At 51.1% G+C, this 25,801-nt stretch overlaps 1 protein-coding gene across 3 annotated transcripts in view; it reads left to right on the forward strand.

Annotated features, from left to right (window-relative positions):
• Positions 1-25,801, forward strand: part of STX1A (syntaxin 1A) — a 53,966-nt gene that overhangs the window by 25,553 nt on the left and 2,612 nt on the right. For 2 of the 3 annotated variants that reach the window (XM_057375531.1, XM_057375529.1), the window contains exons 3-7: positions 11,291-11,365; positions 13,953-14,026; positions 19,133-19,241; positions 25,217-25,290; positions 25,571-25,708. In XM_057375531.1, coding sequence (XP_057231514.1) covers positions 11,291-11,365; positions 13,953-14,026; positions 19,133-19,241; positions 25,217-25,290; positions 25,571-25,708 — 470 coding nt within the window. The remainder of the gene's footprint in view (positions 1-11,290; positions 11,366-13,952; positions 14,027-19,132; positions 19,242-25,216; positions 25,291-25,570; positions 25,709-25,801) is intronic. The other variant, XM_057375530.1, reaches the window with a different exon arrangement.

A 25,801-nucleotide genomic window follows, 5' to 3' on the forward strand; every position in this document is an offset into this window, starting at 1 on the left:
TGGCACACAGCTCCCATGGCACACAGCTCCTATGGCACACAGCTCCCATGGCACACAGCTCCCATGGCACACAGCTCCTATGGCACACAGCTCCCGTGGCACACAGCTCCCATGGCACACAGCTCCTATGGCACACAGCTCCCATGACACACAGCTCCCATGACACACAGCTCCTATGGCACACAGCTCCCACGGCACACAGCTCCTATGGCACACAGCTCCCATGGCACACAGCTCCCACGGCACACAGCTCCTATGGCACACAGCTCCTATGGCACACAGCTCCCATGGAACACAGCTCCTATGGCACACAGCTCCCATGGCACACAGCTCCTATGGCACACAGCTCCCACAGTTCCCATGGCACACGGCTCCCAATGCATGAGCCTCCCATGGCACACAGCTCCTGTGCCACACTGTTCCCATGGCACACAGCTCCCACACAGCTCCCAAACATCTCCCATGGCACACAGCTCTCACGGCACACTGCTCCTATGGCGCACAGCTCCTATGGCACACTGCTCCCATGGCACACAGATCCCACAGCTCCCACACAGCTCCCAAACATCTCCCATGGAACACAGCTCCCATGGCACACAGCTCCTATGGCACACAGCTCCTATGGCACACGGCTCCCATGGCGCACAGCTTCCATAACTCCAATGGCACACARCTCCCACACAGCTCCTATGGTGCACAGCTCCCGTGGCACAGAGCTCCTATGGCATGCAGTGCCTTTGGCACGTGGCTCCTACTCAGTTCAAATGGCACACAGCTCCCATGGTGCATGGTGCCCATGGCACACGGCTGCAATGGCACACCCCTCCCATGGCACGTGGCTCCTATGGTACGTGGCTCCCACACAGCTCCAATTGCACACGGCTCTAATGATACACAGCTGCAATGGCACACAGCTCCTRTGGCACTTGGCTCCCATGGTACACRTYTCCTTTGGAATGGCTCCTATGTAACCTGGCTCCTATGATATGTGGCTTGTACAGGGCACAGCTCCCACTGTGCACGGCTCCTACGGTGCACTGCTCCCACAGCAAGTGGCTCCCATGGCACACGCACAGCTCCCACAGCACATGACTCTGATGGTGTATGGCTCCCATGGCACATGGCTCTTGTGGGATGTGGCTCCAGTGGCACAGAGCTCACATGGCACACAGCTCCCATGGCTGACACACAGCTCCTATGGCGCGTGGCTCCTATGGCTCACATCTCGCATGGCTGACACACGGCTCCTGTGGCTCCAGTGGCACAGGTCTCCCATGGCACACAGCTCCCATGGCACATGGCTCCTATGGCACACGGCTCCTATGGGACATGGCTCCCATGGCACACGGCTCCCATGGCACACGGCTCTCATGGCAGGTAATTCTCATGGTACAGACCTCCCACAGCACATGACTGCCACAGCACAGAGTTGTCACTCAGTTCCCATGGCAGACAGCTCCTCTATCTCCTAAAATGTGCAGCTCCCACACCTCACAGCTCATACACCATACAGCTCCTCCATCTAAAACGTGCAGCTCCCACACCTCACAGCTCATACACCATACAGCTCCTCCATGTCCCATGGCACACAATTCCCACACTGGTTGTCCAACACTTGACTCCCACACCACACAGCTCCTGTGGCTCGAAGCTCCCACAGCACATGGCTCCCACACTGCTCCCACAATGTGCAGTTCCCATGGCACATGACTCCTATCCCACAGCTCCCACAGCTCCCATAGCTCCCATAGCACATGGCTTGTACAATTCCCATGGCACACAGTTCCCACAGCACACATCTCCCACAGTACACAAGCTCACATGGCATGTGATTCCCATGGCACATAGCTTCCATGGAGAGTGCAGGGTCCATGGATGGGGAGGCACTGGGCAGAACTGTGAGCTGGTGAGAAGGGTCAGAGGCTGCCACTTGTTCATCCTGCCAAGGGAGSGAGGTCCCCAGCCAGTGGCAGGTGTGTTCTCCTGCTCCAGCACTGCATCAGGAATAAGTTGTTCCTGATTTCTGTAAATTAATAAGCAAAAGATAGAGACAAGGAATCATGGAAAAGGGTCCAGGACATGTATCTCACATTCAGGCAGGGAGCTGSCTTACTCCTGTGTGTGGGGATGTGTGTACAGGTGGGGATGGATGGGCCCAACCCTGCCTTGCTKCTGCTCTCATCTGCAAAGAAATTTCGGGCTGGACATAAGGAAGAAATGTTGTACCATGAGGGTGGTGAGGCCCTGGCCCRGGTTGCCCAGAGCAGCTGTGGCTGCCCCATCCTYGGAAATTCTCAAGGCCAGGTTGGATGAGGCTTAGAGCAACCTGGTCTAGTGGAAGGTATTGCAGCCCATGGCAGAGTATTGTACTTAGATGATCTTTAAGATCCCTTCCAACCCAAACTACCCTGCAAGTCCATGGCTATATGAAAAGATCCTTGAAGCAGTACCCAGCACCTTGAGGTGGAAATTTTCACCTTTCCCTGAGAATGAGTCATTTGGGTCTCTCAAATTTACAGGGCAACCTATGGGTTATACCTTCCTCCCAGCATGGAATTTTGGACTATACCATTTCCATCAGTTAATGGAATCTGAAGAAGCTGCCAGACAGCCACTGTGCAGGGATGATGGCTGCAGCTGGCAGTGGCTGCAGGATATCCTTAAAGCCTTTCCTAACTACTGTGACCTGCCTGTATGTTGTCCTTGCTGGGGCCTGACAATTYGAATGAAATCACACAGTTCCCTGCACTTTAGTCAATATTTAAAAATAAAAATCACGCCTTTTTTAAGGAAAAATATCTGGATCGGGCAGGTTCAGGTTTCTGAACTCTTTGTGGGTGCAGTTTGAGTCTTTATTTCACACATRCTGCTTTGGGTACCAACAGCAGCATCTCAAGGGTGCTTCCAGTTGAAGCTCTGGGGGGTAGGACTGCTTCTGGTCATTTTTTTTTCTGCCAGTGCTATAAAAAGTTTTCAGCCRGAGGTAGTATTTGCTCTTTATCATGGAACTGTGCAACTCTAAAAATAACCTTTCCACAATTCCCCCGCTGGTTTCCTTTCCACACAAAGCCCTGTCTCTATCCAAATGGGTTCACTGTGTGTGATCTGCATCACCTTGTGCTGGGGTGAAGGACTTCCCTCCCTCCTGTGCTGGACTCAATCCCTTCATCAGGCCCTTCTTTTCCCCCATCCTTCAGTATGCTCATAGGGTCCCWCATGGGCACAGACTCACTCTCTCACCCTGAGCAATTTAAATACAACATTTGGGGTGTGTCTGGTTTTGGAGGCCTGAAAAGGATGGACTTAGGATACTGAGGTGCCTTAGGATACTGAAGTACCAGGAATAAAGTTGTGAAAAGCATGAGAGCCTCATGGAGTCTGACTGAGCCTAAAACAAGGTCCTGCACTTGGATTGTGGCAATGCCCAGCACCAGCACAGGGTGATGGATGGATGGATGGATGGATGGATGGATGGATGGATGGATGGATGGATGGATGGATGGATGGATGGATGGATGGATGGATGGATGGATGCAGATAAGAACTGGAAGATTGTGGTGAGTGACAAATGAGACTTGACCTGGCCATAAGCACTGGCAGCACAGAAAGACAAGTGTCTCTTGGGCTCATTCTTAGCAAGGAAGAGAAGGGATGCTCCCCCTCTGTTCCACTCTCCCGAGACACCCTGGAGCTCTCACCAGCTCTGGGGTCSCTGCACAGGACAATGGTACTGAACTGAGGGTGGAGTGAGGTTGGACATGGGGAAGAAATGTCAGATCATGCGGGGCTGGCAMAGGTTGCCCAGAGAAGCTGTGGCCACCCCATCCTAGAAGTGTCCAAGGCCAGATTGGACWGGGCTTGGAGCACCTTGGTCTAGTGGAAGGTGTCCCTGCCCACGGCAGTGGGTTGTACTGGATGATCTTTGAAAGTCACTTCCAACCCAGACCACCCTGTGAGTCCATGATCCTGTGATTAAAGGTTGGGACAAAAAAAGAATTATTTAATTGCTCCAGACATCTCTGTTACAAGACCAATTAAAACCCTAGAGAATTGCAATAGCTTATCTGTGATCCTAAATTCAGCCTAGTTTGTTTTCCTCAGACCTTAAAGAAAGATTTGTTTGGATGGAGTGTGGTATATCTTTGTCACAGCCTGGGAGAGGGACCCCTGTGCAGCCCCACTGCTCATGGGCAGGTCTCAGTACCACGGATGGTCAATCATCTGGATGGTCCCATCTTGCTCCTTGCTATCAAGTGCTCACAGAATAAATTTAAAGCATTTTATCCTCCCTGCATGCTTCAGTGTTTCTTACCACTTCTCTGTACCTCCTACTCTTGGAGCTTTACTTGCCATGGATTTATATTTGTCTCTGTTTTCCCRTACGTGGTGAGGAGGAGAATATTTTCCCACCCTCTCCCAGTGTCACAGAAACTGGAGYTGGGAGTCACAGGGAGCCAGAAAACCCACTCAGCAGTGGGCTTGACCTGAAGGACAAGCTGAAGTTTTCTAGAGGTGCTTAAAGAAGAGCAGAAACCTCTCAACCATTAACAAAGGAAAATGGGAGAATAATGCAGAAAGGACACAAATATATTGGAAATGCTTCTCTTTTTTTTTTGGAAACACATGTATCTTACGCTGATTAAATTACAGTGATTCAGGAGTAAATCAGTTTGTTGCTAAACACATGATTCCAAAAATAGGCACTGCTGGATTCAGGCTGCCTGAAGGTATTGATCGGGAAGTTTTCCAGGAGCTGAGTAAGATGGTGCCTTTGCCATTAGTGTTGATTTCCAATAGTTTCTGGCATACCTGGTGGGCACTGGGAGCATCAGAGGTAGAAGAGAAAAGATTTTAAAGAGAGAGGGAATGAGCTGGGTAATTATTGACTGATTAAACTGACCTTGCTTCTGAGTGAAATAATGGAGTATTTGAAGTGGAATTCGATCGGGAGGACTAAAGAAGGTAAGACAATTAGTGCAGTCAGTGTTGTAAAAATAGAGCTGAGGAGCTTTAGTTGGTACCTGTGCCCTCAGTGTCTGGAGGAGGACTGGCATGGCTTTGGTCCCTGTGAGCTGTAGCACCATATCTCAGGTGCCCTGTGCCCATCCTGGAGCTGCCAGGTGTTTGTGTGTGGCTTCACATAGAATGGGAGCAGGGAGTGGGGGGAATGGGCTCTCCAGTGCCACCCTGCAGCTAACTGGGTGARTGGAAGCTCTTGGAGGAGAGCCATAGGGAAGACAGAAGAAGGCCATAGAAAGGGAAGGAGCATTTGCTCATCAGCCAGTTAATTGCTCCAAGAGAGCCACTTTGGGCATGATGCTGTAGGGCTGAGAAGCTGAGACAGATGGGCACGTTTGCAGCAGGTGGGAGCAGCCATTCACAGCCATTGGCTTGCATAGATTTTGCTGTCTTAATTGGGTGCCCCTCGTGGAGGTGGGATGAGTCCCTGGGGGTGCAGCCACCTGCCCTCGCCCCCACAGCACTTGCTGTATCCTGTGTTTCCATCAGGGCTTCCATCAGCTCTGTTGCCTGCTTTTGATTAAAAGATCTCCTAAGCTCCCTCTTCTTTGAGCTGTTGATCCTTGCTGTTTCCTGCCAGCTCAGTGACCTCCTGCTTTCCCAGCAGCCGTTCCGGTGGAGCTGGAAAAGTGGCGTGGGATGTGTTAGGCTGAGGATGCTGGAGATGAGCTGTGGATCTGAGTTTGCTGCTGAATGTRAGGCAGGAGGCTCTATGTACCCACTGCAGGCAGGATGGGCAGCTAGTTTTGGGAACCATGTTGTTACAGGAGTTGGTTTCAAGCTTATGTCAATGTACAGCCATTAATTATGTCATTTACATGACTCTCCTTCATCCCTCATTGTTTACAAACTGGTGTTAATTGGAAAAAAATGAAATGGAACCTTCTCTGAAAACAGAGAAACTGGAGCGAGGCCCTGCACCGGCTCTGCTCTGCCACCCTTGCACAGCATTGTCACTGAACCAAAGTCCTTTGATGTGAGCGCTGTGATCCCCTCATTTGTGCTGTATAAACACCCAGAAACACCCAGAAAGTGGCTGCAGAAGAAGCCATTGTTACCAGTAATAGTGGTATCAGGGCAGGGACTGTTCATCTGTGCTGGGCACTGGTGAGGCAACGCCTCAGATCCTGTGTCAAGATCTGGGCTGCTCACTCCAAGAAAGACATCAAGGGGCTGGAACATGACCAGAGAAGGGAATGGAGCTGGGAAAGGAGCTCCTGGAGCACCAGGAGCAGCTGAGGGAGATGGTGGGCTCAGCCTGGAGAAAAGGAGGCTCKGGGGGCCTTCTTGCTCTCCACARCTCGCTGACAGGAGGGTGAAGATGGCTCTACTCCCAGGGAAYRAGGCACWGGGTAAGAGGAAACAGCCTCAAGTTGTGCCAGGGGAGGTTWAGGCTGAATATTAGAAGAAAATTATTCACTGAAAGAGTGGTTAAGTCCTATCGCAGGACTGTGGTGGAGTCACCATCCYTGGAGGTGTTCAGTGAACAGCTGGATGTGTAGTGCTGTGGTTCATGGGTGTGGTGGTATTTGGTCAAAGGCTGGACTTGATGATCTTGAATGTCTTTCCCAACCTTAATGATTCTGAGATTCTGTGGTTAACGCATAGCACAGCTCTTCTTTCATCCTGAAATTGGCATTCTGCAGGAATTTTCCAGCTCTGAGTCCAGTTTGGAGCAGCAGGAACACTTGGAGGAAGGTGTGAGAACATAATATGAGAACATCCTGAAGAGGTGTTCAGGATAGCTGGCTCAGTGACAGGGTATAGAAGGGCTGAGCTGGACTTGGGACATGAGGATGTCCATGGCCACTCTGGTGTTAAAAGCCCAGTTACTGGTGGAAAACCCTCAGTGTCTCAGACTGCATCCTTGTCAGTGACTGGATTGTCCTGGCAGCCTGTGGGGAAAATGCTGGGAGTCCAGAGTTTGGCATATTGGACCCACCACCACTGGTATCAGATGGTGTTATATAAATGCAATTCCACTGATGGTACCAGCTTTTAATTACCTATGAATATGTCACAGGAACTCAGTTAAATGTCCCATCCCTGGATGTGTACCAAGGCCAGGTTGGACAGGATTTGGAGCAAACTGGTCWAACTGAGGGTGTCCCTACCTATGGCAGGGGATTGGAATGATCTTTAAGATGGTTTGCAACCCAGACCACACTATGATTCTAGGATTCTGTGATGTTATCTTTTTTAATGGTGTTAAAAAACTACACAGCCAGGTGGACGGACAAGGTGTTTCAGGGTGTACCTTCATCCCAGGGAATCCTGCAAGCTTTTCAGACGCTACTGTGCATCATCTCTCTTCTGCTCCTGTGTAAAGCCTGGACATTTTGCACTGACCTTGAGCCCTGGCAGCATCTCTCCTTGCTGCATCTTGAACAGGATTTGTCCCTCCTGTCATGCAGTAAGTTAAAAATCCGAAACAAATTTAATTTGTATTACTTTAAGGCCATGTAACATTATAGAAAATGTTTCTGCCAACTCCATAGAGTTGTTAGGACAAATTCCTTAGAGAGAGAGACCAGATCCCTKTAGGACTTTCAGTTCTGTGCTTCCTCTTCGCATTCACCTTTAAAAAGTACCCAACATTCAATAAATGAAGGTGCCAAGGTAAACAAGAAAGGTTTATTTTTAAAAWTTTTTCTTCAAAGAACTGTTCTCAGAATCTTCTTTCATTTTTTATTGGAAGAGCTGTTTTTGCCAAAAAGATCCTTCCAGCTTTGCCAGGTGGGAATTAGCTTGGAATTGCACTTTTCTCAATGACGTTGTTTGCTYACTGTGAGTAAGGACTTTCACATTGCAGAGGTGAAGTTTCTCAGTCCCAGCAAAGAGTGAGTGRGGCAGCTACAGGACCGATGACCTTGTGAGCAGAGTCACTGTCACCATGATGTCCAGAGTGCCATGTGAAGGGTGGAGGGCTGTGCCTGCCAACACCTACCTGCCTGCTCTCCTGCCTGCTCTTCTGCCTGCTCCTGTGTGCTCCTGTCTACCTGTTCCTGCTTGGTCCTGTCCACACCAGCCTGCCTGCCTGCTCCTGTTTGCTTGTGCCAGCCTGCTCCGGGCCATTCCTACCTGCTTTTGCCTGCCATCTCCTGCCTGCCTGCCATGTCACCAGCCTTGTCAGATGGGTGTTTCATTAGCTGTTGACAGAGAGAGGAGAAAGAGCTCCCACCGCTGCCTGCTCCCTGCACCGTCTGGCTCTGTGACCTCCCAGGCAGGTCACAGCAGTCCCTGGGGCTTCTCAGGGGTGTAAGACTCAACCTTGGACCAAAGCCTCCTCCTTCCTCCCAGTGGGGTCTGGGGACATGTGGCCATGGGGACATCTCTGCTCCCGCTGTGCTCAATGCCAGTGGGAATAGAACAGACATCCTGTGTGGGCTGTGGGGAGCTTGASTCATCCTCTGAAACATCCCATCTGCCCCCTCAGTGCCACTCTGTCGTGAAACGTTGCTGGCCATGGCATGGCAATGTTGTGGTACTTCAGCTTCCCATGGCTGCATGTMACTCGCTGTGAATGGTTAAATAGATCTGAGTGAATCACTTGAACAGACACTGTGGATGTGAAAATAATTGTCTGGACAGCCTGTGCCTGCCAGGCCACCAAATAATCCTCACACGGCCTGTGACTCAAAGCAAGCCAGAAGGAGTGTTCTCCAGGCCACTCGAAAATATTTTGAGGGAAGGCGCCCATTCCCTGCCCCGTCCTTCCATCCATGTCCTCTCCCTGAGTCATCCCAGAACTGGTGACACAGTGTTCACCACTTACCCTCTGTGTCCTCAGTGGCTGCTTCATGGTAGTGCATCACAGAATCATAAGGGACCCTAAAGACCATCTCATCCCATCTTCGGCCTCTGCCATGGGCAGGGACACCTTCCAGTAGACCAGGAGCCAACCTGGCTGTGAATGCTTGCAGTGATGGGGCAACCACACTTGCTCTGAACAACCTGTACCAGGGCCTCGCCACCCTCACAGAGAAAAGTCTCTTCTCAATATCTCATCTAACACCGCCCTCTGGCAGTGGGAAGCCATTCTCCCTCGTGCTGTCACTCCAGGCCCTTGTCCCCAGTCCCTCTCCAGCTCTCCTGGAGCCCCATTAGTCATGGGAAGGGGCTCTGTGGTCTCCCCAGAATCTTCTCCTCTCCAGGTGAGCACCTCCAGCTCTCCCAGCCTGGCTCCAGGGCAGAGGGGCTCCAGCCCTTGGAACATTTCTGTGATCTCTGCACTTGTTCCAGTAGCTCCACATCCTTCCTAGGCTGGGGACTCCAGAGGTGAAAGCAGGTYTGCAGGTGAGRTCTCACAAGAGCAGARCAGAGGGGAGATCCATCAATCCGAATTGACAGATAGTACGGAAAATACATAGCAGTGAGTTACATGTAATTTTTTAATAGAATTGAAGGTGAATATGGGTGGGAAGGGACTTTGGAGGCCYCTGGCCAGTCCCTTGCCTGCGGGTCCAATGCTCAGCCTTTCATCCAGCCCTGTGCTGAATATAATATCCCTAAGGACACACATCCCACAGCATCTCTGCATCTGATATTTGACCTCAGTCATAACTGTTTTTTGTTCATAATATCTAATTTGCATTTTGCTTGTCCCAGCTYGGTCCAGCACTGTTTGTCCTCTTCCTGTGCACCTCCAAAGACCAGCAGGACACCTGGTCCCAGCTTCTCTCCTCCCTCCCACAGGGCAGTCTCAGACAGCAGTAGGAACCCCCTTGRCTTTCCTCTTTCTAGGTGGACAATGCCAGCTCCCAGCCCATCCCCATGTYCATGGCAGCCAGTTGTCTCCAGCACTTTTGGTCCTTGTCTACTTGCCCAGCCTGGATTGCTGCAGGGAGTTCCTCAGCCCAAGCTGGCTTATTTCTTTATTAAGAAAAAACTAATAATTCCTTATTATTATGGTTACTRATTTCTTATTATTACAGTTTCTAATTTTTTATTATTTTCCGTCTACTGCAAATTCTTTCAAGAATTTTTTTAGTATTACAATTTCTTATTATGTGTTTCTCATTACTGCAAGTTTTTTATGAATGGGGGGAAAAATAATTAGTCAGTTAAGTGAGAACTCAGACTGCATTTGTGTGCAGTTTGCTCATCTGCATATTCCTGTCRCTGCATTTGTGCCCATTCCCCAGTAAATACTCTGGGGTGAAAGACTTCAGAGATGTGTTCCTTCTCTCCTTTTCCCAGTAATGCTGAAACWTGTAGCTCGGGGTTGGGGATGTTTACAGTTGCCAGTATGCTAGGACCTTCCCCCCAACACATTTCCATCATGAGGATTTTCTAATTWTGCCTGTGACTGGCAGCTCGCATCAGAGCCATTGACATGATTCAGTCAATATGCTTCAGCTCTRTTAAAAAAAGTTTTATTTAATTAAGTCTTGATCTCTTCAAAATCAAGAGGAATATTGGGGTGGCAGCAGGGAAGGCTGCACTGGCAGAGCACAGTTGTGTCTCAGTGTTCTGGGCATGGGGCTGTGCCCCTTCTCCAGCTCTGCTCCTGTATACAGGGCATCTGGCAGTTCCTGAAGCACTGTTTGGTTGCAAATCTTGACTTCTTTGAGGACAAGTTTCTGGGAGAGGAACCTATATGTGATCACAGATTCACAGGACAGTTTGGGTTTAAAGGGACATKGAAAGGTCATCCAGTTCCACCTCCCTGCYATGGGTAGGGACACCTTCCACTAGACMAGGCTGCTCCAAGCTCCATCCAGCCTGCCCCRGGTTGGGGCAGCCACAGCTTCTCTGGGCAACTGTGCCAGGGCCTCACCAACCTCATGGTCTGACWTTTCTTCCCCGTGTCCAGCGTGACCTCACCCTTGTTCATTTTAACGCTTGAGTTGGGCCCCAGCACTGGAGGCAGCTGGAGGTCTCAGGAGTGTGAGGAGAGTCCAGTATGGAGCATGAGGTGGGAGTGCTTCCGGTCAGAGGGTGGAAGTGTTCCTGGTCTGGGGATGCAAGTGTTCTCAGCCTGGATGTGGGAGTGCTCCCAGTCCATGGATGGGAGCTCTCCCAGTCTGTAAACAGGAGTGCTTCCAGTGTGGAGGTGGGAGTGCTCCCAGTCTGGAGTTGGAAGTGTTCCCAGTCTGGGAGTGGAAGTGCTCCCTGTCTGGGGATGGGATTGCTTCCAGTCAGGSGTTGGAAATTTTTCCAGTGAGGGGATTGAAGTTCTCGCAGCTCTGATCTCTACAGTCTGCAGGGCTGGGCAGCAGATTTTGGTGGTGTCTGCAGCATCCATATTTGCTCTTTCCTCTCTCCCCAGAAACAAAGGAGGAGCTGGAAGAGCTGATGTCTGACATAAAGAAGACGGCGAACAAAGTGCGCTCCAAACTAAAGAGTGAGTGTTGGCCTGTGATGGAGCTGCGGGGGCTCTGCATGGAGCACTCCTGTCCTGGGCTGGGAATACTCCCAGGGATGGGGCATCACCTTCCTTCTCCACTGCACCCTCTGGGTGCTTTTATCTGCCCTTTGTGAATTTGCCCCCTTGTGACCCATTCCCAGAATGGAATTGAAATGGGGACACGAGCAGCTGGTGGGCTCTGAGCAAGTCCTGTGCCACCACCACTGGCAGGGGTTGGGTGCTGGACAAATCCTCAGCGTGGCCAAAGGTTCTGTTCAGGTCTGGGTGAGTGAAGAGRTGCTTCTGTGGGATGTGCTGCAGGATACGATTTTCAGTTTCCACTGTTGGAAGAGTCAGCCAGTCTCTGAGGTRTGAGAACAAGGTGACTGTCAGCCCACTGATGATCAGGGCTGTGCTGAAGCACTTGGACAAGCCCAGAATTCCAAGACTGAACCCCAGGGGATTGAGGGAGTCAGTGAGGATGGCAGCATCTTTGAGATGGAAGGCAGGTCACCTCTGGCTGCTCAGATTTGCCTGCAGTGGTCTTGGACATCAGTCTGGGGTTTGGTTGAGATTGGTGCAGAAGACCTGGCTGTGTCTGAAGGGTGRGAGAGGAGATAGTGCTTCCCCCAAGGCAGCAGTGTTTTCACTAATCCCAGGGTTTTGTGGAAGTCCCGTTGTTAYGGAGAACTCAGATATGCCTTGAGCCCTTTGCTAGGTTGGTCACCTGTGGTGTAACCACATCCCATGTGTGGGCCAGGAGACCTGTACCTCCACTGTTCGCATGTCCCCTCTGTCTTCCTAACACATGATCTCAGCTGGAGCCAGGAAGGAGAGCCAGAGACYATCTTATCTTTTTCATAGTCCAAGGGCCATTCCCATGGCCCTGCACATGCTGGGATCTCTGRTGATGGGGGTTGGCCCATACAAAACAAAATATTTCTTTCCTGTGTTTTGTTCAGTATTTTTAGGGACTTTGAAAGCCTGAAGGATTGCAGGACAGGCTCCAATTCCTGTTTCCTGCTTCCAGAAAAGACTCTCTGGTACTATATTTACCTGGAGCAGCAGATGATTAGTCCTTGTGCTTTGTCCCAAATTGTCTCATGACCTGCATGATCAGTGACAGAAAATTGTCAGGACTGATCAAAAACGATATGTGCTGATAACAAGCTGGCTTCTTCAGGCCAGGCATTACTTATGCAGGAGCTAATTCTAGTTACTAGCTTATTGGGAAAATTTTTTTCCTTATCAGAAACGCCCAGCTTTCGTCAATACCATTCCTTGGGAATGGGGAGTGGTTTGTCACTAGTGTGGAGGAAGCCCAGCTGCTGATGAAATATGCTGAGCTGTGCTGGAGGGTGAGGGGRCAGCTTCAGGGAATGGGGAGCCCCTGCTGCAGGAGGAACCTGCTCCAGAATGGAAGGTGTTGGGGACAGGCAGGCTGAGAGAGCTGTGGGATGTCAGCACTGACTCAGGGAAGGCCACCAGCTCACACTGGGTGGTTTACATGGAGATGTGTGTCTCTGCACACTGGCCAGCCCACTGATGGGAGCTTTCTTCCAAGTTTTTTTAAGTCCCTGAAATTAAGTGTTTGAATTAGTATGTCCTGAGCTGGCCTTGAGGAGCAGGTTTTGTAGAATCCTGGAATAATTGAACAGTTTGGATTGAAAGAGGCCTTAAAGGTAATCATCTCATTTCACTCCCTTCCACTCACCTTCCACTACACCAGGTTGCTCCAAGCCTTGTCAAACCTGGACTTGGACACTTCCAGAGATGGGGCAGGATCGCACTGCCCCACTCTGTGCCAGCCCTCCTGCCCTGGAACTTCTCCCTGCCCCAAGCACGGTGGGACATGACAGTGCTCTTCCTGCCATGATTCACAGGCTTTGGGCATGAGGGCTTCATCTCAATTWTCTGCATAGTTAAAGGGGCAGATCCCTGTCCTGCTACGTGGATGCTCAGCATGGTGCAGCACACTCATGCCRATGAGGTGGGTCCTCTCTGTGCCAGTCCAGGCAGCTGGAGAAGTTCTGAGGTTTGGTATTTTACAGAGACACTTCACCTTTGGGTTTCCTCCTCCTACCTCCCTAGTGGGAACAGCTTTCCAATTTGTTTGAATATTGGCAATTAGACCTGAGTATCACATTTATTTTGTATGGAAAACCTGGCTTGCCAGCCTGGGGGTGATAGTGCTGTCCTTTCAGCCCCACATTGTAGCCAGTGGCCGGGCACCAGGTGTTTTGCAGTCATGAAACAGGGTTTTGCTGCCAGTCTGAATGGTGGAGTCAGGATTTGGGAACTGCCCAATACCAGCTGCTCCTCAGACCAGTCTTTCACAGTCCCTTTGCCAAACAATCCTTTTCCTTTGGTTAAACACTGGAACATGCTCTCTGGGAAAGTGAAGTCATCATCCCTGGAAGTGTTCAAAAAATTAGTACATGTGGCATTTGGCAGTGTGGTTTTATGAGCTTGAGGTAATTGGTCAAAGGTTGGTTTGATGATCTTGGCAGTTTTTTCCAACCTTAATGATTCTGTGCTTGTTCTCCAAATGGCATGAAATAATGTGTCCTTCTACCCCRACCAGGCATTGAGCAGAGTATCGAACAAGAGGAAGGACTGAACAGGTCATCGGCTGACCTGCGGATAAGGAAAACTCAGGTGAGCCTTTGTCCTGTGGCACCAAGAAGGGRAAGGTGGGAAGTGGTAGCTGAGGGATCCCAGGAGGTGCTGGGAGAGGAGGTCTGTGCTTGGCTGTGGAGTGGATTTCTCTGGCTGAAGCTCTGTCCTCCTGACCAACTGTGCAGGGCTGGTGTGTGATTTTTACCTTCTGGTGATGCTGTGGTGAGRGAACACCCGGTGGGATGCAGCCATGGCTCCACCTGGAATCTGTCACTGCATTGCTACAAGGCTGTGTCATCTGTACTGGGAGATGTGGGTGACCACAAGACATCTCAGAGCCTTGTTCTGCAACCAAGAACATGTTTTAGCAAACCATTAAAAGTATAGAGGCAACAGGAGCTGCCAGTGCTGCTCTTCATCACCTGGGGTGGGATCCAGRTGTAGATCTGTGGCTCTCACAGGGGGTTACACACACACAAAAAGGTAAAAATACTGGTTTCTCCATGCTCTGCAGTGGTGCTGGAGGAATTTTGGCTTTTGTAGTTTATCTCCTCCTCAGCCTGGGAAGCCACTCATGGAGCCTGCTCTCCCATCCACAGGGGGTGCCAGATCAATATGGCAGTGATGCTAATGGATCAGCTCTGCAGATGCAGCTCCCAGCTGGAACCCCAGCACCTTCAAGCTCTGCACCAGCAGGGAGAGACTGTCCCAGCTCAGCCTGAGGCTGTGGGGGAACTGTTCTCTGCAAAGCTGGGGCAAGGGAAAGGCCCACCTGTCTCKAGGGGAGGTGGGACAGGAAATTGCTGGGGCATGGCGAAGCCAAAGGATGGTGCAGCAGCAGGAGAGCAGCAAGTTCTGCTTCAGAGCAGCTCTTCTGTTCCTTCTGGAATGATCCAGTGTGGACAGAGCTCTGCTGCAGCTGGGCAGTGTCAGGCTGTCAGCAGATCCCTTCCCAGAAAAACCTTCCCACTCCAGAGACACTCCTGTGTGCTGACGTAAGTGTTGTGAACCCCAAGGGTGTTCCAAGGTAATTCAGTCCAACCTGCTGCCAAGGGCAGGGACACCTTCCACTAACCTAGAGTGCTTCAAGCCCCATCCAGCCTAGCTTTGAAGGCTTCCAGGGATGTGGCTACCACTGCTGCTCTGGGCAACCTGTACCAGGGCCTCACCACCCTCATAGGGAAGAATCTTTCCCCAATATTTCATCTAACCCTGCCCTCTGGCAGTGGGAAGCCATTCTCCCTTGTGCTGTCACTCCAGGCCCTTGTTCAACATCCCTCTCCAGCTCTCTGGGAGCTCCTTTAGCACTGGAAGTGACTTTAAAGTTTCCCCAGAGCCTTCTCCTCTCCCGGCTGAACAGCCCTGTCTCAGTTTGAGACAATGTTTTCAGAGAAAAAAAAAAAGTTACAGAGTAAATGAAGTGAAAAAAATWGATAATTTTTCCCACCAATATGAAATAGATGTTTGGGCAAAAGTGAAGAGAAAAATAGTTTATTAACAAAACAAGGTGCCCACAGGACACAGATTAAAAATGAGTAACAGTTGGATATTTAAAACTCCAGGAGCACACGCCACCCCCTCCCCCCACAGCCTCTCGGCACATGGTGCGGGGAAAGATGGTGCAGCTCCTGTCCGCGGGAAAAAGAAACAAAAGAAAAAGTCCACGTGGCCACTCCGGCAACAACTTGGAGGCAGTCCTCTCCTCATGATGGATGAAATAGAGGGCTTGGTGTGTGTTTCTGTCGCCAGCTTGGCTTCTTCCAGAGTCCGGGACGAGACGGAGCAGCGTGGCTTCTCCCTGCCGGTGCCTGGCTGGTCGGCACTTGCCTCCTGGTTCTCGGATTGCAGTCCTGTCAATCCACTCCAAAAAATCACAGCAGTTGCAGAAAGGGTAGCCATCCAAGGAGAGCTGTTTGCCCAAGCTCACAAACCTGAGCTAGCTAAACTACAACATTGTAACTCTGCTGCACATAGCGAGCTGAGCTCAAAAAGCCCATGGCAGCCTGGCAGCCCTGGCTTTTAACTGCCCACATTGCCTTCCCAGCCACCCCTGCCCCTTCTACCGGGTCGCATTTAATGGTACAGGCACTTTTTGGGCATACAAGCTGACAGAATATAGGAATACAGGACTGGCACAAAATCAACCCAAGCCAAGCCCCAACTCCCTCAGTCAGGGTGATRGAAAGTTTGCTTGCAACCTGAGCATTTTTTAGCATTTTTCTGGGGGCAGAGGAGCACCTCTGGGCCGTGGCACAAAGCCCTGAGGTGGGCAGTGTGAYGTTGCCTCACTGTGGAGCTTTGGCTTCTGACCTGGCTGATCCCAGACTCTGAGCTCCTGCAGGTTTTTTTCTTCTCAATATCCAGAGGGTGGAGACACCACAGACCCAGATGGGTCCTCTGGGCCGTGGTCCAGCGTTTGACCACTCTTCCAAAGATGTTTTCCTCCTTAACATGTCACTGGAATTCTATGTCCCAGCTTTGTCCCTYATCTCTTGTCCTGTCTCTGTGCACTTCCTAGATGAGTTTTGTTCCAGCTTCTCTCTTTGCTCCTTCTGGGTCATTGTAGCAAAATGATCTCTCTGAGCTTTGTCACTTTTAGCTGACAGACCCTGTGTCTCTCAGCCTGTCCTCGCTTGTCCCATACCCCATCTGGGATCACSACCACCTTTGTCCTTCAGCAGTGACCCTGACCAGTTCCAGCTCCTCCTGGGCAWTGTGGCTGTGTCTTCCCAGAGCYTGGCCTGCTCTCWCCTCCCTTCCCACATTCTGTATGGGRTTTGGGATGAGCCAAACTGGAAGGCTGATTTAGACATGCCTGGTGCTTGAAGCTTGGTGCTTCTGTAGGTAATAGTGCCAGGTAATAGTGCCTTCTCCTGTTTGTATGGACTTTGCTATTCGCAAAACACTGAGTAAAAGAAGGAATGAGGAGCCGATTCCCCCTTGTTAACATGTTGTAAACTAGGAGTAACTGAGCATCAAGATTATAGACTTTTATTCTGCCTTTGCGCGGCTCATCTTCATCCAGAAGAGTTTCATCAAATCTGGACTTGCCTGTGGCAGATCCAGGTACAGGGGGTGGGCTTAGGGTCACAGTTCCTGAGGGCATCCCCAGTCCAGAAACATGGCCAGTGATGCAACTTCCCAGAGATCTCAACAGTATTTTCCATGTTTCTGTATGTATATATTATATAAAAGCATATAATATAAATATAAATATAAATATAAATATAAATATAAATATATAAAATCGGTGTGATAAGCATTTCAAAAATATTTTTGTCTTACTTACATGAAGGACAAATACCCCAGTTTCAGTGTGTGCTTTTGGGGGCTTTCAGAACCCACTCTGAATACCCAGAGCTTTTATCAGCTCTTTGGAAATCCAGTTTGGGCCACTTTCCCCATGTTTGGGAAGTGAAGAGTTGCCAGACCTGAGTGAAACAGATCCTTTCCCTAACTTGAGTTAGTATTTTCCGTTTAATGAATTCTTTCAAACACAAGATACATTTTGATACGCTTTTTATTTGCTGTGAATATTCGGGTAGGTTTATTTAATGTCTGAAAGCCATTTAAAATGTTTTTTTTTTCCAGCTGATTTTGCACTAAACTGCGTGTTCCTTAAAAACCAAATGCATTTTGTAGACATGTAGGATGCCCATGGGAACATAAAATAACAGTCTGAGAAAATAAACACTGAGTTAAATAACTTCTTAAGCAAAAGAGGYGTAGTGTGGTGTGCTAGTGAGCAGGGAGGGTGTCACTCAGCACCCAGGCTATATTTGGCTGCAGATCAACATATGTTGATAGTTTTCAGCTGAATGAGAATAAAGTGGATTTTAGGAAAAACAATTTTGGAACAGCGGAAGAGTTGCTTGGATGGCATGTCACATTGTTGCTGGATTTTGAGCCAAGATCCTTGGGAGCTGTTCTGACCTTGCTCTGCCAGCACCTCTCGAGCAGAGGATGGAGCTGGAGCTGCCAGGGGTGTTCATGTGAGGTTTGCGGTGGAGGAAGAAGGAGATGAGCTGAGGCTCTCCATAAATACTGTGCTGCTGCTGGCTYAGAATAGCTGCAGAGCCAGTGCAAGTGTACCCTGGAGATGTCTCCAGTGCCATCTCCTGGAGATAGGGCTGTGCTGGCTGGGGCTGCTCCAGGTGTACAAACACCTGCACCAACACATCTGAGTGCTGGTGGCACCAGGCATGTCTGACATTCCCCRTTCCCTCACTGTGCAGAGACTGTCCAGAGATGGAAACGGAGCTGGAGAAGGGTCTGGAGCACGAGTGTGATGACGAGCAGCTGAGGGAGCTGGGGGACTCAGCCTGGAGAAAAGGAGGCTCATGGGGGGACCTTCTCACTCTCTGCAGCTCCCTGACAGGAGGGTGCAGCCAGGTGGGGGTCAGACTGCTCCCAGGGAACAAGGGACAAGAGGAAACAGCCCCAAGTTGTGCCAGTGGCAGTTCAGGTTGGGCATCAGGGGGAATTTCTTCACTGGAAGGGTTGTCAGACATTAAAAAGGAGAGCCCAGTGAGGTGGTGGAGTCCCCATCCCTGGCGGTGTTGAGGGAACACTTGGTCATGGCACTCAGTTCTCTGGTCTGGTTGACAAAGTGGGGTTCATTCACAGGTTGGACTTGATAATCTGGGAGGTCTTTTCCAACCTTAGTGATTCTGTGACTGTGACTTTGAGCAGGGCTAGGTACAGTCTCACCCAGCATTGYAGAGTGATCCCCACAGGTCCATCCTGTGCCCACGTGGGGTCTGGCATATCCCGGCAGCATAGCAGTGGCTGGCAGAGCTCCACACAGGACACATCCGTGGCCTCACCTCCAGGCTTTCTGGGCACAAGTGGTGCCAGGAGGGTGCTGCCAGCCTKCCAAGGTGTCCTTTCAGGGCTGGAGTTTGTGCTTCGGGAGGGCTGGATGAGGCATGCCTCTGGTCCACTCCCCTGGGGATGTATCACCTGCTGCCACCTGCTCCCCTTGTGCTCTGTCACGCTCTCTGGAGCAGCATTTGGACTGGAAATGCTTTTGGGGTGGCTGGAGGTGCAAGAGGTGCCCAGGGCTGAGCTTGCCTGCTGCTGGGATAGCAGGGCTTTCCCTCCCATGGGACCCTCAGCTCCCTCTCTCCTTCTTTTCCCTCTCAGCACTCCACGCTGTCGCGCAAGTTCGTGGAGGTGATGTCCGAGTACAATGCCACGCAGACTGACTACCGGGAGCGCTGCAAGGGCAGGATCCAGAGGCAGCTGGAGATCAGTGAGTAAACCTGGAGTGGGAACACAGCTGGGCTGTGTGTGCCATGGGGCTACATCCTGCACTGGCTCCTGATGGATTAGAGCTGCTCTTGCAGCTGGGCAGAGCTTCCTGGGAAAACCCAGGATGCACAGGAGCCTATGGGAGTGACTGGGACAYGGCTTCTGTGGGAGGTGGGCATGGGGTGGTGCTTTGAGTTTCAGTGTCAAAGTGCATCCAGCAAAGTACATCCAAAAATGCTGCAGAGAGAGCGTGGGGGTCACAAGGAGAGGATTTTTTCTGTGTTTACAGCTGATTTTTAATTCAAAGAAGCTCACRGGAGTTCCTGATTCCTGTGTATGCYTTGTCCTTCCTCTGGGTGCTCTTCTTCATGGATGAACTAAGCTAAACATGAAAACAGAGAAGGGAGTTCTTGAAATGGGAGCGCTCCCTGCTCCTGATGGTCTCCCTTGCACAGGAAGAGAAGGAGCTGCAGTGCTGTCCCAGACACCTCTCTGGGCCCTGATGGTTCTGTTGTCTGGCCAAGGGTGGACCCCTGGTGATACCTCTGACACCTCACCCAGGTGACACTGCTGTGGCAGTAAGATCTCTGAATCATCTGGAGTCCATCACTTAGGAGAAGTTGGTCCTGCCTGTCCACAAAACATACTCCTTATGGTTCTTCTGGGCAGTCAGTGATACTTGGATATTTTATTAACAAAACAAGGTGTCCACAGGACACAAATTAAAAATGCGTAACTGTTGAATATTTAAAATGAGTAACTGTTGGATATTTAAAACTATTTGATATTTAAAACTATTTGACAACTTTGCTGGTCATCTCCCAGCAAAGAAGAACCATGTAATAAGGGGAAGTAGCAAGGGGGAAATCAGGGCATGCAGAGATTAAGAGATCCTTGCAAATAATCTCATTGTCAGACATATTGTGGGGTTTGTGCTCAGAGTGGAAGGATCTAAACTTGGTCTTTTTTTTTTTTTTTCTAACAACCAAATGGATGTTTTTCTTCCCTCCAACAGCTCACTGTGAATAATGGCAAGAGATCTGTGAGTCAGAGTGGTGTCCTTGGTGGTCACCTGTGGAAATGTGCTTCATGGGTCTGGGAATCTGGATGCTGTAGGGTGTGGGAATTTCTGTGGAGGGCTGGAAGGAGATCTTTGTTCAGATTAGTCTTTCTGATGTCTAATACTAACAAAGCTGGATGGGAAGGCTGACTGACATGAGGTTCAACAAGATCTTGCCAGTTTGCTGTAAAGCAGTATGTGTCACTGCTCCAGCTGCCTGACTCATCYGTCAGCCAGAATCACCCTGCAGTTGACAGCTGAGGAGTGGCTTATCGTGAGAACAGGAATTTATGGTATCCCTGTGCCTCCTTCTGAGAGTGGAGATTTGGAAGGACACAGCCATGTCCTTGACTGGATGTAGAYCTGAAAGAATTCTTCCTCTTGTTTTCCTACTGGGTTTTGGGAGGGCTCTGCTGCTCTGCTTGAATTTCTAAAATATATTGGTATTCTTGTGCCTGCTCTGTCCATCCTGCCAGGTTGTCAGTGGCTGACAGAGCCTGGTGGATGCAGAGAAAGGGCTGCTCAGGAGTCCCCATGGAGCAATGTGAGGTGCAGGGGAGGTGTCCCAGTTCCTGACCCTTTTTCCCTTCAGGATGGAGGTGTGGAGGAGGTGCAGAGGTAGGATGGGGCTGTGCTGGGGAGGGACATAGTCCTCTGCACGGCCCTTTGCCAAAGCTGGGTTCCCCCATCAGAACAGTGGAAAATATCTCCTGGCAAAATTACTTATCAAAAGGAACARCTAGAGGTTTTACCAGGAGTGCTGCCTGGACAGGGGCTGTGCTTGGCCTGGGCTGTCCCAGCCAACGCCTTCATCAGCTCCAGGGGCTCTCGCCCAGGCTCTTKGGAACAGCACTCAGCTGGGATGTGGCAACTGCACAGAGCTCCACAAAATCCACAGCTCTYGTTTTCAGCTGAGGAATCCAAAGATAGAAAATGCTGGGCTGGGAACTCTGACAGCAAAGACAGTAAATCACTTGGGTTTTCAAAGTGTGAGAGCAGGAACTTCTTAGCTGTTTTGGGTGGGCTCCCCAGCACCCAGCAAACTTCTCCATCCTCACCACATGTGGCTCTGCCAGTAGGACAGTGGCAGTTGATGATGTAGAGTCACTGCTCCAGATTACAGCCACCCCACAGCCCCCTCAGAATCTGTTCCCATCTCCTGGTGTAGGCACTACTGTGTCTGAGTGCCAGAGGTTGTGCCTTGGTGGCCATCACCCTCATGCTGCCCACCCAGGAGTGTCTCTGGTGGGATGAAGTGCATCTCCCCTCCCTTYCCCTCCCCTCTCCCACTGCTTCAGCCCCAGCCTTAATTGGTGCCCTCACCCCGCCTTTACTCACTCCCTCTTCTCCTAAACACTCCAGATTTCATGGAGGGATGGCAGGATGGCCATGTCCTCAAGTTGGTGGCAGCAGGACAGTAGCTGGACTGTGCTCCCCCCAGCYATGCCCTCTTATCTGCTGCCAGGAGCTTTGTCCCCCTCCACACTGCCTGAGGTGAGAGGTGTCACACCTTTGCTTCTTTCCTCTCCATTTTGCTCATTAGGAGAAATTTAATCTAATTAGGTTTTGCTCCCAGAGAAATTTGATTTGGAGCTTGGAGGAGCTGCTCTCTGTAGTGGGGGTGCAACTGAAGTCATGGAGGTGCTGCACAGATGCTGCTTGCTTTTAGGGATGGTTTTGTTACATGCAAAACGGAGGAGACAAGAATAAAACATCTGCTGTATCCAAGGGCACTAGAGGTTTCATGCCATACAAGGTGARCTGGTGTGCAGAACTATGAGCTTTGGGTGCATCCCACCCTGAGCCCCCAAGAGAGTCTGGGGGTTGCTCTGGCCCTGGCAGCTCATCTGGGTCACCCCAGAGCTTATTTAGGATCCCTGAGGCACTTTGATCTCAGGAATGACCATGGGATTTATCTTGAGTGCAGATGCTGAGGGACTRGGAGGTGGGTGGCACTTTGTGATGTGCTGGGCAGGGTTTTGTAGYTGAATCCTTCTCATCCCAAAACCAGCGTGAGCAGTGCCCAGTCTGGGCTGGGTGACAGCCAGGGGGTCAGTCACTCATACCCTTTTGCTCACATGCAGGCRGATAGGACAGTGTTATCCATCTCTCCATGAGTTATGGGAATTTGTGTCTAATAAGAGCATAAAAGCCAGCTCCAGGCAGAGGATCCCAGCCTAGGAAAGGTGCCTTGTCCTCAGCATGTCTGGTCCAATCCCCAGCTGTGGCTCTGCAGGTGCTCGTGCAGCCCTGCTGCCAGGGGGAGGGATGCTGCCAGCCCAGGGGATGCTGCCAGCCTGAAGAGCCCAGCTGAGCTCTTAATTTGGCCATGGCATGTTGGATTCCCTACAGCTTGGAGATACCTCTCCTACATACAGACCATCTGCATGCAGAATTAGGCAAACTGGCATCCAGCATCATCTGAGCTATGGGATTGGCACCAGAGGCTTCTTTGGGAGCCTCCCCCACACCCTAACAGGGTTGATCCTGCCCCATCCTCTGGGAGCTGGTCACTCTGTCCAGCTGGGCATTGCAGGACCAAGAACTGTGCCTTGAGGTGGGAAGTCTCCTCACTGGCTTCATGTCTGCCATGTCCCAGAGTTTCCAATATACTGCTGTCCCTGCAGCAGTGTGACCTGGGCATTGTCTCTTGCCATTCTCTCCATGCCACCTTTGGGCTGAGGTTGCTTCTCCAGCTCCCTCCATGCTCTGGGATCTTTGTCTCATTGGCAGAGCTGCTTCTCCCCTTAAAGAAGAGCTTAGAAGAAGCTTTAATTGCTAAAGATGCCAAGTAAGAGGCAGATCTACTCTGGGGAGGCACAGGTCCAATTCTCAGGGTTTTCCAGTGTATCCCCAAATTTTGAGGCAGAAGTGTTGCCCCAGGCTCCTCTTCCTCGGTGCCACCTTGCCATGGCTCCATCCTTTCACTCCCATTTGTGGCTGTGCCAGGCYCTGTAGTGATGTGAGCAGCAGATCAGGCAGGTACCCAGGACACTTGGAGCTGATTTTACTGCTGTGGATTAACTAATAGCAGACCAGGAAGCCAAACCAGGAATCTTGGTYAGGAGGCAGTGGCCTTCCTGGGAAGTCTTCTGAGGTCCTGCCGGTTGTTACATGGTTTGGCAGGGGCTGTGCTGGATGGTGTGGGCAAGATACAACCTCCAGGCCCCAAGCTTTGACTCAGCATTAAAGCAAGTTCTTCTTGAGCAGCCATGACCCTTGGCTGTGTTAATCCACGCAATGCCTTTGCTCTAATTCTTCACCTTGACGCGGCTTTTGCCAGCTCTGCATTAGGGGAACGAGGCAGCAAGAAGGATAGGATGAGAACATGTATCCTGCATCCATCCTACCTCTGCCCATGATCTCCTGGAGCTGATCCCACTGCTCATCCTTCAGCACTGCCTTGAGGCAGAGCATTTGGCAGAGCAAGTAGCTCTCCATGCACAGCATCTGGCACGCTCCTCCTTGTCACTGGGCCTTCTCAGTGTTGGGCACATCAACAGGMGAGTTTGTAAATTTGGTCTGCTTGGTTCCTTGTTCTCTCTTCCTGGGAGCAGGGCAGTGTCAGCCCAGACCAAGGAGCCAACAGGCAAGAAAGGCTGTCAAGGGGGTATTGCGTGTTATCCTTGGTAGGAGTGATGCTGTGTCACCCTGAAATGTGCCATGGTGTCTGGAAATAGGCTGTGGACCCTTCTGAGAGCTGGGCAGGGTGGGGAGAGTCATTGATCCTGAGATCCATGAGCACACAGATGGCAAAGCTGAGCCCTCACATGCAGCTGTGAACTCGCATGGGGCAAAGACAGGGCTCAGGTTGTTTTTGTGACTCAAAACGGCAGCTTCTCAGGGCTTTGGGGGTCACTGCCATGTCGTAGTTGTCTAGACCAGCCTCACACAGAACTCGAACTTCTGCCCATGGGTCTGGGAGCTGTGCTGCACTCTGCCRCATTYCCCTACTCTGAGGTGCCCTGGACTYATYAYAGAAGATGCTGTTGTCTCTTCTGGTACCACTGGCTGCAGGCAGCATGCCACAGGGGAGCACCTACAGATCCCAGCCCTGCCCTGCAGGGTTTGGTTTCATCAAACTTGGTGGAGTCACTTCATTAGCTGTTCCTCTCTGACTGCTTCTTTTGCACTGGTGGGGTGTCACCTGCCCTGTCTCAGGTGACCTGCTCACCCTCCCCATCCCACTGGGCAGCCCCAGTGCCCCRTCCAGCATCTCCATCTGTTTGGCCCCAATTCCACATGTCCCACATGGCTGCTATCCCAAGGAATACACTGCAGTCAGTGCAGGGATCCGTGTCACCCATGGAGTGATCAGCATCTGTCTCTGCTGTATGGGGTGGGGAGGAAAAGGAACCACGTGCTGTGGGTGAATTCCTTCCAGAGGAGCCATGGGGCTGGAGGTCCCCAGAGACATGGGAGGGTTTTGCCACAGGGTGAAGGATAGAGCCTGGCTTCAGTTACACAGCAGCAGGGCCAAAACTTGGGCATTTCAGCTGAGCCCAATGTCCTCATGGCATTGAACTGGCTGAACAGGGATTTGACAAGAGCATAGCTGCTTGTGGCTTGTTCCCCATGCCTCCTCCTTCACAGCCACCATGGATGCTGGTAGCTGTTGGTCACTTAGCACTGCTCCCTGACCTGCAGGAACAGTTGGTGTGTCCAGGAGGGACAGATGGGCATTCCTGTATGAGTGTGCCAAGCTGGCAGCTTGATCGCCTTAAAATGAGGAGTGTCAGAGCTGGGCTGTGGGAGGGCAGCCCCTCAAACTGTGCTGTGTGCTCTTGAGGCTGATAGCTTTGCTCTCTTCCACTCACGGGATAAATACCATGGAGCCAGCAGAGCCCTGTGGTGGGGCCATGGCACCTGTGATGGGGACAGGGGACTTCTGGCTGACCTGTGTTGTGTCATTGCAGCTGGCAGGACCACCACCAGCGAGGAGCTGGAGGACATGCTGGAGAGCGGCAACCCAGCCATTTTCTCCTCTGGGGTAAGCCCTAGCACAAGCTGCAGCCCAGGGGTGGGGCTGGTGGACGTGCTGCCACAGTGGCCTCAGTACAGGAGTGATAAACATGGCCCATGTTAGAGGGGGACCTAGGGGCTCAGGTCTGGTTTGAGGTTGCTGTTGGAGCAGAGCCTGCATCCCAGCATCCTGCAAATTACCTGGCTTGGGGTGGTTGGAGGGGCTCTGTAGCTCCTGTTCATCCCACTCTTGGTGCCCCCAGTTCCGGTGTCAGACCTGGCGCTCAGTGGCCTTACTTTCTTTGCAGATCATCATGGATTCAAACATCACCAAGCAGGCACTGAATGAGATTGAGACACGGCACAGCGAGATCATCAAACTGGAGAACAGCATCCGAGAGCTGCACGACATGTTCATGGACATGGCCATGCTGGTGGAGAGCCAGGTGGGGAAATTGGTGCAGCCCAGGGACTCACCTGGAGGGTTTGGAGGGTGGTGGGGCTCCCTGCAGTGGCTAGGGAGGCTGGAGAACAATGCT

The sequence above is a fragment of the Malurus melanocephalus genome, unplaced genomic scaffold (assembly GCF_030028575.1).
Source record: "Malurus melanocephalus ecotype Western Australia unplaced genomic scaffold, MMel_1.1 scaffold_251, whole genome shotgun sequence".
NCBI lineage: Eukaryota > Metazoa > Chordata > Aves > Passeriformes > Maluridae > Malurus > Malurus melanocephalus.